This window comes from Ylistrum balloti, unplaced genomic scaffold, assembly GCF_031769215.1.
Source record: "Ylistrum balloti isolate Yb309-2 unplaced genomic scaffold, AGI_CSIRO_Ybal_v1 Utg369956, whole genome shotgun sequence".
NCBI classification, from domain to species: Eukaryota; Metazoa; Mollusca; class Bivalvia; order Pectinida; family Pectinidae; genus Ylistrum; species Ylistrum balloti.
Window position 1 is genome coordinate 183,934 of NW_026782056.1, and position 18,431 is coordinate 202,364.

Here is an 18,431-nt window from a genome sequence, read left to right on the forward strand (position 1 = left end):
AGTTGACCAAGTTTTAAATGGTGGGTGTCGTTGATGAAGCAAAAGACGCTTACCCTTCTGTAACACGTGGTCTAAACTCCTTGTTTTCAATGGTATCCATGTAATTTCTTTTCGTTTGTTCATTTTTTGCACTCATTTCATCGATTTTTTTAATTATAGATTCAGATTATGTTGGTATTTCTTTGCACTAGTTGACGAAATCATATCATTTTCGTCGTTATAACGGTTACATTATCAAAAGGAAATTATTTGACGACGGAATGATTCACATTCTACTTTGACATACTGATAAAATATTCATTTGTACTTTTTGACAAGAAAAACAACGTAACATGACCTGTTTTTATTCAGTAAGCAGAGTAATAAAACTGTTTTGGTTATAGGATAGCTAGTAAAATGTCTATTGGTATATTTATAATTTGATCAGAAGAAGGATAATGTTATACTCGGAAAAGTTAATCGCCATTACAGCTTCCGTCGTCGGAGACAGCCAAACGTGAAACCGGCTATGATTCAGGAATTAGGGTTTGTTATTTCCCCATTCACGAAAACACTTCCTATGGATGACTTGTTTATTTTATACATCCGGGCAACATATCGGAATGGAGATCAATCGGCAGGGTCAAGGTCGGCCCTGTCACTCGAATGTGTAACCCAACGCCACATCTAGATGTGATGTGAACGATGTTTGATGTCTCCTTCCACGTCACCTGGATCTAATTTACCGAGCTATAAACTCCCTGTCTTCCTGGTAGTTCAGTGGGCAATTAAAATGGCCGAATCAATATGCTGTCGTCCTTAGACGAGCTGGGTGAATAGGAGTTCATACTGACCATAGCTCAGCTGATGAAGAGCCCGCGGTAAAAAAACATCCTTCTCCGATAAAAGTTTGATTGTGTTGCCAAGGAAACCACCACCATGAGCGCGCATGAAGGTCAAAATATGACCAGATGATTAGAACTTACTTGTATCAAGCACTTAGGAAGTAAAACGAAGTATTTACTTTAGAAGTTTCCAAACCGAATTTTGACAGAAAATGAGAAATGCGTTATTTTGACTTTTTAACTAAACATCCAACACGAAAAACAGATACTTTCGGAAAAAAAAATATTGCTGAAGGATAACGGAAAAAGATGAGAAGAGTGATATTTTATATATTCTAATATCTATTTATTCACTGTAATAATATTCTATATCTATTCATTCATTGTAACAATATTCTATATCTATTCATTCATTGTAACAATATTCTATATCTATTCATTCACTGTAACAATATTCTATATCTATTCATTCATTGTAACAATATTCTATATCTATTCATTCATTGTAACAATATTCTATATCTATTCATTCACTGTAACAATATTCTATATCTATTCATTCACTGTAACAATATTCTATATCTATTCATTCACTGTAATTACATTCTATATCATTCATTCACGGTAACAACATTCTATATATCATTTATTCACTGTAATAATATTCTATATCTATTCATTCACTGTAATTACATTCTATATCATTCATTCACGGTAACAACATTCTATATATCATTTATTCACTGTAATAATATTCTATATGTATCAATTCATTATGACAATAATGTATATTCAATATCCAAATATTCATCAGGACAATATCATTAGCATATCTACGAAATCACAGCAGTCACTGTTTTGAATCACATTTATACATATGTCAATACATTGTTACGTTTAAGCAATATTGGCCACCCTGTAGACATACGCAATGTTAATGAATTTACACCTCGACTTTCATGTTCGATTTAGAATTACGAAATAAGTAGCAGTTCTTCATTTTCTTTGTAATGACCAAAACAATATGGACATACTAACAGTCAGACACGTAAACTGTAGTTTATGTAAGGCATGTATGTTCGAATAATGTTTGATTTAGACGAAGACCCCGCGGGCTAGATCGAATCATTTATCCGCAATAAGTATATCCTGTACAGTGAATTAGAATTTCCTGTTTATCTTCTAACATACGATCGATGTTCCGGCGGATCATACATCAGCTCATGGTTACAGACATAGTCGTTTTCAGAAATTTTATTTTCAGTTTTATCGAATTCTAAATAACATAAATCTCAACAATGATCGGTCTTATCTCTAAATCTACAATAAATAATTCTTGTCTCTTAATCTACAATAAACAGTTTCTATCTCTAAATCTACAATAACAGTATCCGTCTCTAAATCTACAATAAACAGTTAAAATCTCTAAATCTACCATAAATAGTACATAACTCTAAATCTACAATAAACAGTACATATCTCTAAATCTACAATAAACAATTCTTATATCTCAATCTATAATAAACATTAAAATTTCTAAATCTTCAATAAACAGTTCCTATCTCTCAATCTACATTAAACAGTACATATCTCTTAATCTGCAATAAACAATTCTGATCTCTTAATCTACAATAAACAGTACCTATCTCTAAATCTACATTAAACAGTACATATCTCTAAATCTACAATGAACAATTCTTATTTCTAATTCTACAATAAACAGTACATATCTCTAAATCTGCAATAAACAGTACATATCTCTTAATCTACAAAAACAGTACCTATCTCTAAATCTACAATAAACAGTACCTATCTCTAAATCTACAATGAACAATTCTGATCTCTTAATCTACAATAAACAGTACCTATCTATAAATCTACATTAAACAGCACATATCTCTGAATCTACAATGAACAATTCTTATTTCTAAATCTACAATAAACATTACATATCTCTAAATCTGCAATAAACAGTACATATCTCTTAATCTGCAAAAACAGTACCTATCTCTAAATCTACAATAAACAGTACCTATCTCTAAATCTACAATAAACAGTACCTATCTCTAAATCTACAATAAACAGTACCTATCTCTAAATCTACAATGAACAATTCTGATCTCTTAATCTACAATAAACAGTACATATCTCTAAATCTATACCCTTAATCTGCAATGAACAATTCTTATCTCTTAATCTACAATAGACAGTTAAAATCTCTAAATCTACAATAACAGTATCCGTCTCTAAATCTACAATAAACAGTACCTATCTCTAAATCTACAATAACAGTACATATCTCTTAATCTACAATGAACAATTCTTATTTCTAAATCTACAATAAACAGTACATATCTCTAAATCTATATCACAATTCTTATCTCTAAATCTACAATAGACAGTTAAAATCTCTAAATCTACAAACAGTACCTACCTCTAAATCTATAATAAACAGTACCTACCTCTAAATCTATAATAAACAGCACCTATCTCTAAATCTACAATGAACAATTCTTATTTCTAAATCTACAATAGACAGTACATATCTCTATATCTGCAATAAACAGTACATATCTCTTAATCTACAACAAACAGTACCTATCTCTTAATCTACAATGAACAATTCTGATCTCTTAATCTACATTAAACTGTACATTTCTCTAAATCTACATTAAACAGTATCTACCTCTAAATCTACAATAAACAGTACATATCTCTAAATCAACAATAAACAGTACCTATCTCTAAATATACGACAATCTATTATGCTATGTCTTAATACCCACTTAAATTTCTACTTTGAAACGCAAATGTTTACGTTTTCAAATTTCGGACGGACTTACACTATCTATTCGAAAACTGATACAATTTCAAGCTTGCTGGTATGTAAAGCTTACTGGTTTTCACGTATTTATATGTATAATTGTATCATATAAATATTTGTTATCATATCTTAACAGGATTGAAAGTAGGACCTGTTCAAAAGTGATATCAAAATGTAAAAATCACATTTTGATACAGAAAACCATGGGTTGTCTCTCAGGTTCTGTAAATAAATACATACTTTTTGCATTGAAATCTTCCACAAAAAAAACACAAACAAACAAAAACACACACCCAAACTAAACAAACACACACTTCACTGTATACATTCTGACCTATATTTATGCTCCGTCTTGTTTACGTTGTTTAACAAATCACTTCAGCTGAGCGGAGTGTTTCAACTGAAGGTAAAACCAACATTAATTTGCTTACATTCTTCAGCACATTTGGTAACATAAAGCATGTCCTGTGTATCAAACTGTCGTGCGCGTGAGACCACGGGGCCAATCACACCAACAGCTTTGTGTAGATAAATTGACACTTAATCTAATTCGTTTCGAGGATTTGGATATTGTTCCACCCAGCATGGCGAAATTACGACGAAAGAAAGCTATCTGGAGATCTCCCGGAGGCTAAATAAAACCAGCTATCTATATGATACCATTTCGTAGCACTCTTTATTGTTCCGTTAATTTCCGACATAGTGGACATAAGTTACGACAAACCTCGTGACCACTTTTATAGGACTTCTAAATTGTATGAAGGCAATACTACTTCCCATAGAAGAAAAACAGGGGTGGGGAGGGGGAGGAAGAGGGGGATTCTTCCTTTAAAAGAACCTACAAAATAAGGCTATATGTCTCGATGAGTTATATGCTTGTACATCGACAACACCAATGTAAATTATGATCTATCCTACCAAGAACTGTCGCGTTTTCAAATGAGAACAAAGCTACCAACAACGTAACTACCAGAAATAATAAAGAGCATGAAACAATCTTCATATTCTACAAAGAAATAGTTTTTCCTTATCAGACAATAGTGACGACCTTAAAATCTTGCCAACCTACATCTCTCGAAACACTGTGCTTTGAGTTTATCTATCTTGCATAGATATAGGGAACACTGGTGCTCTTGAATATTGGAACAACTGCGACGTGTGAATAGTTTATAAGAATTTGGAAGCAAGAATATTACTATCAAAAAATGGAAAATTCACAATAGGGAAATGAAAGGCATCACGCTAACACAGCTTGGTGGAAAGCTGTCCCTGAAAAGATCGAGGTAAGAGGCCGTCGTGTCATTGATTCTATTTCTCATGGGTACTTAGATGGACATCGCCAACATATTTCTTCATATCTTAAGACATCTTCCATATATTTAAGAGTGATATTTGCGTTGTTGGCAAGATCTTTATGACATGATAAGCCCATAGATGAATTCAGTCTGCAAAGATAAGTCAGCAAATGGAGGGGTATATAGTAAAATGCTATAATCTGTTGGGAGATCTTGAAAACCAAGCCCTTTGAAATAAACAGTAATTTTGTTACCCTGAATTTTTGTCCTAGTTTTTCTTTGTGACATCTAAATTTCCAGAACGCACTATTTCGTTTAGTAATGGGAATAATAGGCATTTTGGTAATGGTTTTCTGAACTAGCTTAAAAACAAAACCTGCAAAAAAATATCTCTTTCCCTCCCTCAACTTAGCTACTGACCCATAAAAATCATCCCAAACAATTATATAGGTGATTATAATTGTAGATCTGGATGATTCTATACTTGAATTAATAAACTGTAGTGCCACTAACTGACCTTCTATACGGAGTAATGACAGCGTTGATGGATACGAATACCGTACAAAACAGTTTTGACAATGAAGTCTTCTAAAGGAGTCAAAATCGACGTATCGAAACTCATCCGAGCGAGTGTACATTAGTATTTATGTGAAGGCTCTGAAGTATCAGTCTTGCCTGCGTCTCTTCCATACCTTTTGGGGTCTCGTAACATCCTACTTACTTGTTGTGAATGTTGTCGCGAGTCAAACTGTGACAAACTATTCGATTCCTTAAGAGACAAATAGGTACATCACGTGGTTGAAGGCTATATAATGGTCTAAACCGTCACCCGACAGACATTTTGTTGTGAATTGACAAACCATGATATATTGCGGCAAAAACAGACTTAAAATCAGCATTATATTGGCGCGACACCAAGTCTAGGCCACTTATTATCGTATATATGTGATACATATGGACTTAGAAACCTTTCAAAAACATGTCCCCAAGACGCCGCCGCAAAAACAGCATTAGATCAAGGTTACTGTAAGCGGCGAGCTAAAAACTAGATGTGAACTAATACAAGTCTTACATGAAAGTCCTGTCTTCTACGACTTTCTGTTCATCAAAAGTAGCAGGATTAAGTTTTTCATCATGGCGATCATCTCGAATAAGGTCGAGATCAAGGATCCGTATTCATGAAACCATTCTCATGCTCAAGCGTAGATTTTGTGCTCAAGCAAACTTTTTTATAATTCACCTAAATCCTATAAAATAATACAAATTTAAACCTTGAATATAGCTTTGACTTGATGTCCTTTCAAATCAGCCTTATTTATTAACCTTTAACTTAATCAAGACATAAGGCTTGAGCACAAAATTCATGCTTGAGCATGAGAACGGTTTCATGAATACGGGACCTGATCAGGACCATACGTGGACCAAACATCACTATGTTGTAAAATCTCTGTTTTAATACAATTTTGCGTACAGAAGTTATGGAGTAATACGAAGGTGGCTATGAATGTGGTAGAAGCTAGCGGAAGTAGCGATAACAATTTGTTCATCTTCAACGTCGCATATGTCAGTTTCGTATCTCTTTATCAATGTGTGGCGGGGATACAGGAGGTTTATCTATAAAGCGATGAAATAATAAAGTTAACCGACAAAAAGCGGTCGACGGACCTTGGCAGCAGTGCCGACTAAATCTATCGCCTTTCACAACATCTAGTTGATACTGGATTAAATCTGGACATGCGGCTATCTTGAATTTTGACAGTTAAAGGTTGTGATCGTTCTCGAAAACATGATTGTTGATCATTAAGCTCCCCTTGGTCCCTAGCAATGTTCATTTTCTGGACTGAGCGAGAAAACAAAATGGCTGACAAGTGGCCATCTTCGATTTCGACAGCCATAGTTGATTAAGGGATGGACCATTCTGTTCAATTTTGATGCGAGTTCCATCTAGTCCCACGTATTGCATTGTCGACGTTGTCCTATCTAAAAAAGAAAATGGCCGATATGCGGCCATCTTGGATTTTGGATCTTTTATATCATTTATATTACTTTTCTGAAGAAGCACTGAATAATCAAACTTAATTATCATATTTGATTGTGGAGCCCGCTTGGGGGAAAAATAAATCTAATATTAAGGGACTATGACGAAATTTTGTCCGAGGTATTCTTTGATAAAGGAAACTGAACTTTGTATAAATGAAGGCTCAAGGTGCCGTTGGGACAGAAGGACTGGGCCCAATAGCGGAAATTGAATTAAATCTTAATTTTGGATCAAGGTTTTTTCTTTAAGGAATTTGTTTCACAGCCCCTTTTGGTGATGGGGAGTCAATATTGTATTGAAGGAAAGTCTGGCTAGAGGGGGGACAGTGGCTGAGTAATTAGCATGTCTAAATACTGGTCAGTTATATTAATCACAAAACTAGCTACATGTTTAGAAATGACCCTTTTTGTCAGTAAATGCTGAAGCCAAATCATGATGCATCAAGAAGTAAAATTACATATAACTTGAACCACAGGTGGTTTGACATAATATTTTATTGCTGTCCACATTAATAAACACTGTCCTATCACCCTAGTCACAATCTCTGTCTCAATCTTTCACCCAGTAACAAATTAAGCAAGCAATGATTAATGTAAGAAAATATAAACAAACAGAGAATATCACCTAATAGATTTGTTGCCATTGCTATATCTAAACAACAAGGTTCAATATGACTTGTGAATGAAATTATAAACATTCAGAGGTGACTATTCTTGGTTTTTTTTCCCTTCTATGTCAACAATAATGTCATTTTCGGAACACCTTCTTCAGGTTGGTAATGTCAATAGAATAGAAGTTCTTATAACAAAACCAGTAGCAGATTAGAGAGTGATGTTTCAATGACTATATGGTTGCCTTCATCAGACAAATGACTAGTGTGGAGTGTACTAGCACTGATGTAGTAGTGTTTGAGATGGTAAGGAATCGACCATCTTTTTTGGTTGTGCTAAAATCCTCTGTACAGTAAGGTCGAAAATAGTGTGATGAGATGGTAAATAAAATTATAGACAAAAAATACACAAAATGGTAACAATGTACTATAGTCATTTGTGTAGGGTCCTAGAAAGGCTTTCCCCTCTCCCCACTACAAAATGTAAATTCATTAATGAACCACAGTTATGCTTCATCAGAACATTCATGTAAAGAATCACAATTCTAGCAGTATATTTGTTACAATCTTAGCATTACAAAAGTCAAAAAAAAAGAAAAAGAAAAAAAAGAAGAAATAAATGAGAAAAAAATCCTCCTTTTTGTCATTAACCGATATCAAATATTTTGTGCAAAGAATTGAAATCCTAGTATGGTATGCTAAATCCTTTCAAGAAAACTTACCAAAAAAAATTTAACCTGAAAATTACGCCTTAAAAAAAAAATCCCATTCATGTCCTTAACTACCATCGCCCTCCCTTCCTCCCCATCCAACCCCCAAAAAATATTCACACGCTGAACTCAAAGCATTATACTTCAACTGATATGAAGGCCATTGGAAAGAACTTGTACAATAAATTTAATGCCAATCAAAATTTGACTACCATAAAAAAAGAAGAGGTATTGACTTAATATGTTGACAATATTTTAATGTGAATTGATATAATTATCTTCAAAATAAAAAGAGAATATCCTCCACAAATACAACCTTTCCCGTGATGCAATATGCTGATATGACTAGCAAATAATATATATGGACTTGTATAATGCTTCTATACTGATAAAATAAAGTTTGTAGTTTTACTTTTTAGATTTCAAAGCACCTGATGTAAAGAAACAACAGATCTACAAGAAACATACAAATCAAAGCAAGATATTAAGCAGCAAGACAAAAAGTGCCATCTAGCACTTGGACCTGAATCAGCATATTAGGAACTAATTTACCGCTCCTACTTCTGTCTTGGTCATGTTCTATCACAGCAAACAGTTTTGTTCATAATTTTGCGTATAAACAGACTGTCCTGTTTTATTACAAATACTCTGACAATGATTTATATTTCCAAAGGAATGGCAGATTAGCAATAAAGATTTTTTTAAACTTTCAACAAGAGAAAAAAGTGGTCTTGATACAATCTAATAATATCATGCAGTAACTATTGACCCATGAAATTTTACCACAGTCTGGTGGTTTCCGTTTCGTAATTAGTATATTTAGTTGAGCAATCTTTGTCATAGAAGAGTATATAAAAGGAAGGGTGGCAGAGACAGAAAATTTGTAACCACCCATTCGACTATAAATCTAAACACTTATATAGTTACAGGTCATGCTGGTCTGGCTTGTAAACCCTATCTCTCAACCAAAAAGGCATCGCCCATCAATACCTACTATTTCTTGTAGCCAATTTCACAGCTCAACCATCTACCTCAGCATAAACAATAAGCTGTTTCCAAATATGTCGTTGAGAAAACAAAAGTTTGATCAATACATGGCTTCTGAGAAATCCAATGTCCATCTGAGGCTGTTGTGTATTAGTCTGTTAAATCTGAAGATACTATTTTGCATAATTCATGTCAAAGCCAGCAAAATTTAACTTCATACTCATATGTCATCCTAGTTATTTTCTTTAAATGTAAAATTGTGAAATATACATCCATCCAAAAATTTTCTGCAATACAGACTTCACATCATTACAATCAGTCCTTTTCCAATGGTGCAATGAGAGGTTGGGGCTGTGTCTGATTTTAAACAGAACAACAAGAATATCATTTCTTACCAGTATGACATCAACCACCACATAGATATTGTTGAAGGTAAAATCACGGGTCTCTTGTAATCCCATTCTATTAATATCATGCTCACGCTGAGATGTGTTTTAGAGACGGTGAATGAATATACAGTGTGGTAATCCAAGAAGTCATAAAGAGTTACATCAAGGTTTATCTACATTGTACTGAGATGGACACACTTTGTGCAAAGAGGAATCTCACTTACTGGTATCTTATCAATTAATTTAAAACATTCACAAAATAAAACAAATTGCTGATAAAAATCTCAAACAAGCAACATGATGTTTGTGACCACCTTGCCTTCATCTATGAAAGACAATATATTTCCATACATTTAAAAAATATATATGCTTTCGCTCTGATGTTGATCACAAAAAACTATAACATGGTACCAAAATTTTCTTAAATAAATATACAGACCAGAAAGACTTCATATCACGAACACTTCCATGTAAACACTTCATACTGACAAATGTCAACATGATGGTCAAATTTAACAAACCAAAATTGATACACGACTGCACCAAATACTGTTTATGACAATGACTGTAGCTTCTTTTGTTTTATTCAGCACACTCCCGGTATTTTTTTATGCGTTTCCATTCACCTGTCTGATAATTCATTTGGAAAAAAGTGTCTGCAATCATGGTTTTCTGAGTAGAGTCTATTTGTGAAACCATTTCTTTGTTCTCACTCAGACGAATGCTTAATACACTGCCTTGCTGTGGACATGGGTTTTCTGTAGAAGAAAGAGAAGTTCAGGGATTTATATTCTGAATCTACTATCCTTAACAAGTACTTATTTACATCAACCAACATATCTTAATTACATTGTTGCAGTAACAAATATCTATAATGGCCAACTACAATTAAGTAACAAATACCTGTCTATAATGGCCACTCATCATACAGTAACAAATACCTGTCTATAATGGCCACTCATCATACAGTAACAAATACCTGTCTATAATGGCCACTCATCATACAGTAACAAATACCTGTCTATAATGGCCACTCATCATACAGTAACAAATACCTGTCTATAATGGCCAACTACAATTAAGTAACAAATACCTGTCTATAATGGCCAACTTCAATTAAGTAACAAATACCTGTCTATAATGACCATGCATAATACAGTAACAAGTATCTGTCTATAAAAGCCACCTGTAATGGTTTGGCTACCTGTCTTATAGACACTAGAAAAATTGTGCCATGAATAGGATTCTCTAGCTATGTAAAGAGGCATAACTCTTTCCTGATATTACAATACGAGTCGAGTTCCAAGATAACCTATAAAGTAGATACAAACCTCTTGATCCCGCCATGAAGCCAAGGATTAAGGCCTTTTCTGGTCTTGTAACTTTATTTGATGTCCTAAACATTTCTTGCGCTTCCAACATTTGTTCTCTCTAAAAAAGAAAACAAAAGAAAAGTTTTATCAATATAAAAGTATAAAAGAATGCATTTTTTTTATTTCACAATGACAGGTTTGAAAGCAACTTAAAAATACTTATCATTACCAAAAACTAATTCTTTTAAATAAATTTGAGATTAATTGATGATAACTTTCCAGATTGGGGCTTCATAGTTTCAATGTCATTTTTATTATTTTGAACCAGTAGTAATACACTACTAATCTCAGGTTAAAAATTCTTATGATGACAGTTCCTTACCGTAAGTGACAGTCCCTTCTTTGGCTGTCCCGGCTGTGGTGTGGGCATAACAGGTGTGGGCTGTGTGGGGGTGGTGTTGGTGGTGGCTGGCTGCACCAGCTGTGGAGTGAGGACTGTGGTAAGTGTAGGGGTACTTGTGGGGGCTGTTGCATCTGAAGTGGGGGTTGGCTCTGAGGGGTTATAGGAGGGGGTGTCACTTGTGCCCCCTCCTGGTCGCGTGGATTTGTTGAGCTGTTGAAGCTGTTGCTGGAGGTTTTCCCTGGCCTGTTGTGTGGTACTGGATAGAGAGGCTGCTATAACAGAAGAAACAATTACATCTGTAAACAATATTCAGCTCCCTACATAGCTTTCTGTTGACTCTTGATATTAGCACTTTCATAAGTGACATAACCTCTTCTCTGAAGTATAAATCAGTCAAGGTCCTTTCTACCTGATAATTACAAAGTTGCATTGCGAACCCTTGATATCGTTATTCAGTAACACTTACCTAGGAAGGGTGTGACTGAGGGGTTGAGAACCCTTGATGTTGTGGCTGGAACACTTACCTTGGAAGGGAATGACTAAGAGGTTGAGAACCCTTGATGTTGTGGCTGGGACACACTTACCTTGGAAGGGTGTGACTGAGGGGTTGAGAACCCTTGATGTTGTGGCTGGGACATAGGATGCTGTAGGGGTAGTGGTGACACTGTTTGTACTTCCTACTGACACAACTGCAATTTTCTATAAAAAAAAAAAAAAAAAAAACCGAATAAAATCATCAAGAAAATGGATGAGACTTACATTTGTACTTTTTTCCATGGAATGTGAAAATAAATTTGTTTCCAAAGGAGAAAAAAAACAAAATAACAGCATAAACATGGACAGTATCTTTATCTTACAGTGAATGAATTTGATGTATGGATGGACTTACAGCTGTTGGACCAGACACCAGTCCTGCAGCATAGTCTGGCGTGTAAGAAGCTGTTGTTGTTGCTGTGGCTGTAGATGCTACCACTGCCTCCTTTTCTTTTTTCTTGGACTCCATCTCCTCCATATCTGTCAACAAACAACTCTAGATTAGATATGTTCTACCAAGGTACTAAATCAAATTGTAGTGTTTACCAGTAAAGACAGAGGCAGAGGGGGATGAATCTTACAAATTGTTTGATATTTGTAAGTATATGTATAAACAAGAGTACACAGGGCGGAACAATATACGCCCGTCCAAAACTATTCAAGAAAAATAACTTATTGTGGGGAAACCTATTTTGCAAATGTATAAGGGCCATAACTCTGTAAATAATGGGCGAAAAATTTTGCTTATCGAACTTGACCTGGCTTTTATGGTAATAAACCTTCATTTGAAGTTTTAAATTAATCTAAAAAATTATCGAATGGAAGTCTATGTGCTACCGACCGCCCGCGTGAAAACATGATGCATCCCATCTTTCGACGTGCGTATAAAAAGAGAAATTGAATAAAAATTTCTTTAGGTTGGTAATGTAATAGAATCAAGTTCTTATAATGCAATCAGTAGAAGACTTAAGTGTGACAATTTGATGACAACACCTTAATGAACACAAGATGTTAACATTGTACTGTAGTCAATTAGGCCATGCTTTGTCTAATGCTTGGTCATAGATGTGTGAGAATACAAGCCTAGTCTGTGGAAAGGATTAGTCAATAACATATTGGAAATGGTCTATAAAGGGTCACAAAAGAACTGAACAAATATGAGGAAGTCGTTGAAGGCACTATGCCATTTCTTGAAGCCTTTCGAGTAAAGAAGCTGACTGTGCTATCAAGTATTACTATACAAGGAAAACAGACAAGCAGACCAATATCTCAACTTCCTTTTTGCTTTATCCTATACACCAGAAAATGGGCATTGTACAAATTTTGCTACCTGTGATACCATTGTCACAGAAGAACAAGACAAGAAGGGAAAACAAGATCACATCCATAATGCCACGAAACATGAGGATTCCAGTTAATTTTTAGGCAATTAACAAAGTAAACAATGCATTTTTTGGGAGAGCAAAGAAAAGATCGTAAGATGAAACCCCAAGGAAAAGAACAAAATAAAAGGACAGGTAATCATCCCTTGCATCAAAGACAATGATTTCAAAAAACATTGTTGTATCAACAAACCCAAAAGCCTTTTGGCTTTCTAAAGCTCAACAAAGGGTTAATGAATGGATTTCAAAGATTTACATCTATTTTCATTATTTGGGTCCATCCAATGCTTCAGACTGAGAATGTAGACAAAATCCTGCTTTTCCTACAGAAGAAGATTAGAAGGGCTCATCACACTCATGTAACCAAAACCTATAACTTTTACCAATTGATTCCAATTCATCCTAGTCTGTGTCTGAACAGATTTGGTCACAATACAATACTTTCATCTCCACAGAAGGATTCTTCATCAGTATGCTATTTCACATTTTGGGCCCTACCCTCTGTCAACAGAGGGTTTACTCCAGTTACCCCAAGGATGTTTCAGACCTAATTTTGAAAATATCCTGTCATTCCTGAGGATGAAGGGGCATTTCAAAGAATCTGCCAAGTTGTTCATGACCAGCAATGCTTTTTATCAAAAAGCTGATGGATGGTAACTGACAAATGATAGATGCTGTATCATGTCATAAGCTTACCTCTCCTTTTGATCAAATCTGCTTAAAATAAAACAATTGTTTAGGAAAGCACCAAATGTCCTAGGCATTCACGGAGTCTATCAGGGTGAAAAAACAATTTATTTTCTTCATTCTTTCTTTCAAATTACAAACCTGCAATCTTTTTACGTCGTTTTGCTTCCTTTGCTCCGACAGGTAGTGCTTCCAAATCTAAGAGCTGAAAATATACATCAATGATATTTTTGTGTTACATGTTCAACACAATAATGACCAAACAACATATATAGGTTTGAGTACATATACCCCACTCCAAGTCAGTATAATTATTACACATTTTCTTAGTTTCAGATCTTATATTCACAAAAGATATAGTCAAAGACATACAGTCGAAGCGATTTAACCCATTTTCAATTCTGATATTTAGCTTGGACCTAAATAATTTTTCCAAATTTATTTCCATTCAAGGAAAATGGAAACTGCTTTCTCCCCTCTCCTAGTATCTGTGATTGCTATCTCCACTCTCCTAGTATCTGTGATTGCTATCTCCACTCTCCTAATAACTGTGATTGCTTTCTCCCCTCTCCTAATAACTATGACTGCTAACTACCCTCTTCTAATAACTGAGATTGATATATTTTTCATGATTCTTGTTCATAATATGAGACTTCTGATTTATTCTGCTAACAACGTTAATATTACCTGATCTTCTAAAAACAATAACATACCTTAATACCGCCTTCTTTACGCATGGAATTGGGTCGATGAGAAGACAGGGGTGTTCCACCTCCCATTGGAGATGAATTTAGGCGATTGAGTCCTGCTGAAGGTGACCTAAATCCTGGAGTGCTGGCAGTCCGTCCAGGCATGCCTTTTAAGGGAGCTTCAGGGTATATAAAAACTTTTATTTAACCCAAATGTGTAAACAATTATAATTATTACCAACAGTGTTTTCCCCCCGCCTCTCCTTATTGACCAATTCTAAACATTTTAACAAAATCAGCACCTTGGGTTGCTTTAACAATCCAATAGCTTTAGTTTGTAACTAAATCTATCTAGTAACTAAAGCTTTCCCATGTTTTTGTTGAATGGTTACACTACAGTTTCCTCTGAAAATGACAAATCAAATGAAATGGTGTTATATAATATCATGATTGTAACATATTTGAATTGTTGATTTTGTTCAATTTCAAACAACATTAAATTATCCATGAACTTAAAATTCATACTGCTTTTTTTTTCCATTTCTTTTTTGTAATTTTCAATCTTGCACTCTGTACATCCTCTTGTCATTCACCAATATTTCTTTCTATTCACTCTAATGATAGGAAATTACTTATATATATGTATATATATATATTTTCTCCATCATAGAAAAATGTTTAGGAAATTACCTATAATAAAACAGTTATCATCCTGTTAGTAATATTTCCCTCAGCACCACTTTTCAATTTGATAAATGATTGTATTCCCTCGAAACAGGTCAATTACTGTACATCAGTAAGATACTGTCTCAATTTTTGTCTGATATCTTATAGAATGCAATGCTAAAGCAGTCTGTTTCATAATGATTTAGTATACTCCAAGTACACATTGTGATTGTTAGTTAAATGTTTAGTGATTTGTTAAAATAAAACATCACTTTTTCTATTCAAGAAAAATTCCTTTTTAAAGAACATTGAAAATAAAGTCTACATGTATATGAACTGAAAACAAATGAAATTTCAAGCATATTGAATGATTAAAATGATCTATTCATTTTCTATCATTATAATTAAGTGGTGGTGATGGACATAGCACACAAATAAGATAAAGGACACTCACTGCCATCATCCATTTTCTTGGCAAAGCTACGCATCTTTACTGGTATGCTGTTAGGAATATTATTCTTCTTGTTTGATGCTACTTCAGATGCTGAAAAATTACATACATATCCAAGTGAAATATTTTTAGGACAAATACAACATAAGTTGGAAATAAATTACACTTCCTTACTGTATGATAAACACTTCAGCTTGTGAGAAAAAATCTGTCATCATGAAAATAGAAAATGCATCCAAGTTTTCTGTCGTTAATAATATGAAACTTACATTTCTGTAAAAGTTCAGCCCTAAGAATGGCAGACTTTGGCTTTCTCTTCAAGGCAAAATGTTTCACTGGTGCTGGCTGAGCCCCAGCCACGGCAGTGAAGGCAGTCTTGTTCAGAAACTGGCACTCCATTGGCAGCATTCGAACACTTGCAGCTTTCTTTACTGCAAAATAGAAGACCATTGTGCAATGCTGAATATAATCTAAGTAAATCAAAGGGCATTCCTTTATTCCAAGGACAGATATATTCTATGCTAAGCAGTTTAAAATTTACAACTAAATTTAAGAAAAGAAATGTACAGAAAATACATGTGTCAGGTATATATGCTGTCTTTATGCACTAGTAATTATATCTTTGCATTATGGATCAAATCAAGAATTTCAAATATTTTGTAATTCAAGAACTTCAGGTTATCATCAGTCTTTGACCGACACATTGATGTAAATAACTTTTTCCTGTTACAGAAAATAGATATTTTACCATTCAGTTTTATTTTTGTATCTTAAAATATTGTCAATGATGTAATGTTCCTTCAAATGAGTGAAGTATGCTGCAAGTTTCAACAAGCAAAATTTAAGTAGATGATAAGTCTGAACTGTTTTAATTACATGTATATATCATTCTACAAGATTTACACACATTTTCTGTACCTGTCAATAACGCTACTTTTAATCAGATGTAAATGACATCAATGTCTTAAATACACTTAAAAACATAGTACAGGCAAATTAAGCCCATTCTATTGTAAGGTTTTACTTGCTACTTTAGATGGTATAAACTAGAATATATAAAACATGACTTGATAGTTTCTGGTGATGATATAGCAAACAGCCATTATGATTAATACAGAGAATGAACTACTACCTCAGTACACTGCATGTACAATATTGAAGATATAGAAAGAACTCACCAACTTTATTGAGATCTGTCAGGATCTCTGTAAAGGTGGCATTGTTATCGTTGAGGTCAAGATTGAGTGACCCAGTAGATGGGAAGGGTCTGAGTATCTCCCCGACCATGGATACCCACTGGTCACTGTCATGTATAGCCATCAGTAATATCTCCTCCATGTCCATTCGCCACTGAAAACATAAATGTGTAAAAACATTTGTTCTCTAGTAATCCCACTTATATATTCTGTCATATAAACAACAAACTGATAATGTTAACAAAAGGGATGTCTTGCGCGCCTGAGCCCAGTTCTTTAAAGACTAGCGTTTTGAAATTGAAATCAGTGACTGGAGGAATTTACTTCCTTTCCATCGGTGTTGCCTTTACCTGACTATGGATGGTCCTAAAACCATGGCCAGTACTCAAGTGGAGATACAGTCATGCTCAACCAACCCTCGAAAATTTTCAAAAAAGGCCATGCAGCTGGTCATGGATAAACAAGGTAAAAACTACCTCCATTATATGAACATATCACAAAGGCTTTTGTGGTGCATGCTGCATCCTCCTCTAACTTGATTACAAGTAGTTAGGACTTTATTCATTGATACCAGAATATATACTATTGTTCATCTAAACTATATTTCATATTCAAACTAAGTACTGTTTGCAGCAGTTAGAATAATATCTGTTAATTTGGAATTATATGTTTTGACTATGTAAAAATCTTGTCACCAAAAGAGCAATTTTGCATATAATTTTAATATAGAAAACACCATAAAAACAGCATATTGACTTTCGTCTGTGAGACAAGAACACAGTAATGCAGACGAAAATATGACAAAAAATACTTGAACTAGATTCTAGTTAATAACCACATTTGAATTCAATTTCAGATTTTGACCAACGATGCATTCACTATATTTGTCTTGTTTCAGTCTCATTCCATTATTCAATTATCATAAATACATGTAAACAACAATTAAAAAAGGGTGGGGGTTAAATTTACTGCTTTTCACACAAAAAGAGTGCATGCTTCACCACTTGGCTTGCTAGAAAAGATCCCAGGCATGTCTGCGAACTTGAAGATCAGTAGGTAACGCATTTTATATCAATTACGTCATTTTGAATATGCCGAGGGCACATGTTATCTTTTAATCTTGGCTGAATTCGGAAGCCTAGAATTCCAGTAATTTACATTTATGATCGGTTGTCGCGAATTAAAAGACAGATGGAATATATATATTCTTCATGTCAGACTGAAGTTCACACCTGTTCTACATTTCGGCGATGAATATGAAGGAATGACAACATAAGCTTCACTTTGACATGAGGCTGGAGTGCGTGGAAACATTGGTGAATGCTCTGGAGTTTTTGCTGTGACAGTTGAGCGCATATTGTCTTCCCAGACCACAAATCGTCCGTTGATCCTAACTTATTGTGCAGCCATAGTGCTGTGTCTCCGGTGGCCAT

At 34.4% G+C, this 18,431-nt stretch overlaps 1 protein-coding gene across 2 annotated transcripts; it reads right to left on the minus strand.

Annotated features, from left to right (window-relative positions):
- Window positions 1-7,465: 7,465 nt before the first annotated feature.
- LOC132547457 (negative elongation factor A-like) lies at window positions 7,466-18,431 on the minus strand. 2 transcript variants are annotated; one of them, XM_060211213.1, is made up of 11 exons: window positions 18,231-18,431; window positions 16,981-17,152; window positions 16,072-16,233; window positions 15,806-15,895; window positions 14,710-14,864; window positions 14,138-14,201; window positions 12,283-12,407; window positions 11,978-12,092; window positions 11,373-11,662; window positions 11,009-11,108; window positions 7,466-10,435 (listed from the first exon to the last, which is right to left on the minus strand). In XM_060211213.1, exons 1-11 carry the CDS (start codon window positions 18,429-18,431, stop codon window positions 10,260-10,262), a joined length of 1,650 nt encoding a protein of 549 aa, XP_060067196.1. In that variant the 3' UTR covers window positions 7,466-10,259. The 2 variants fall into 2 exon arrangements, with proteins under 2 accessions (XP_060067196.1, XP_060067195.1); XM_060211212.1 differs by having other exon boundaries at window positions 11,373-11,665.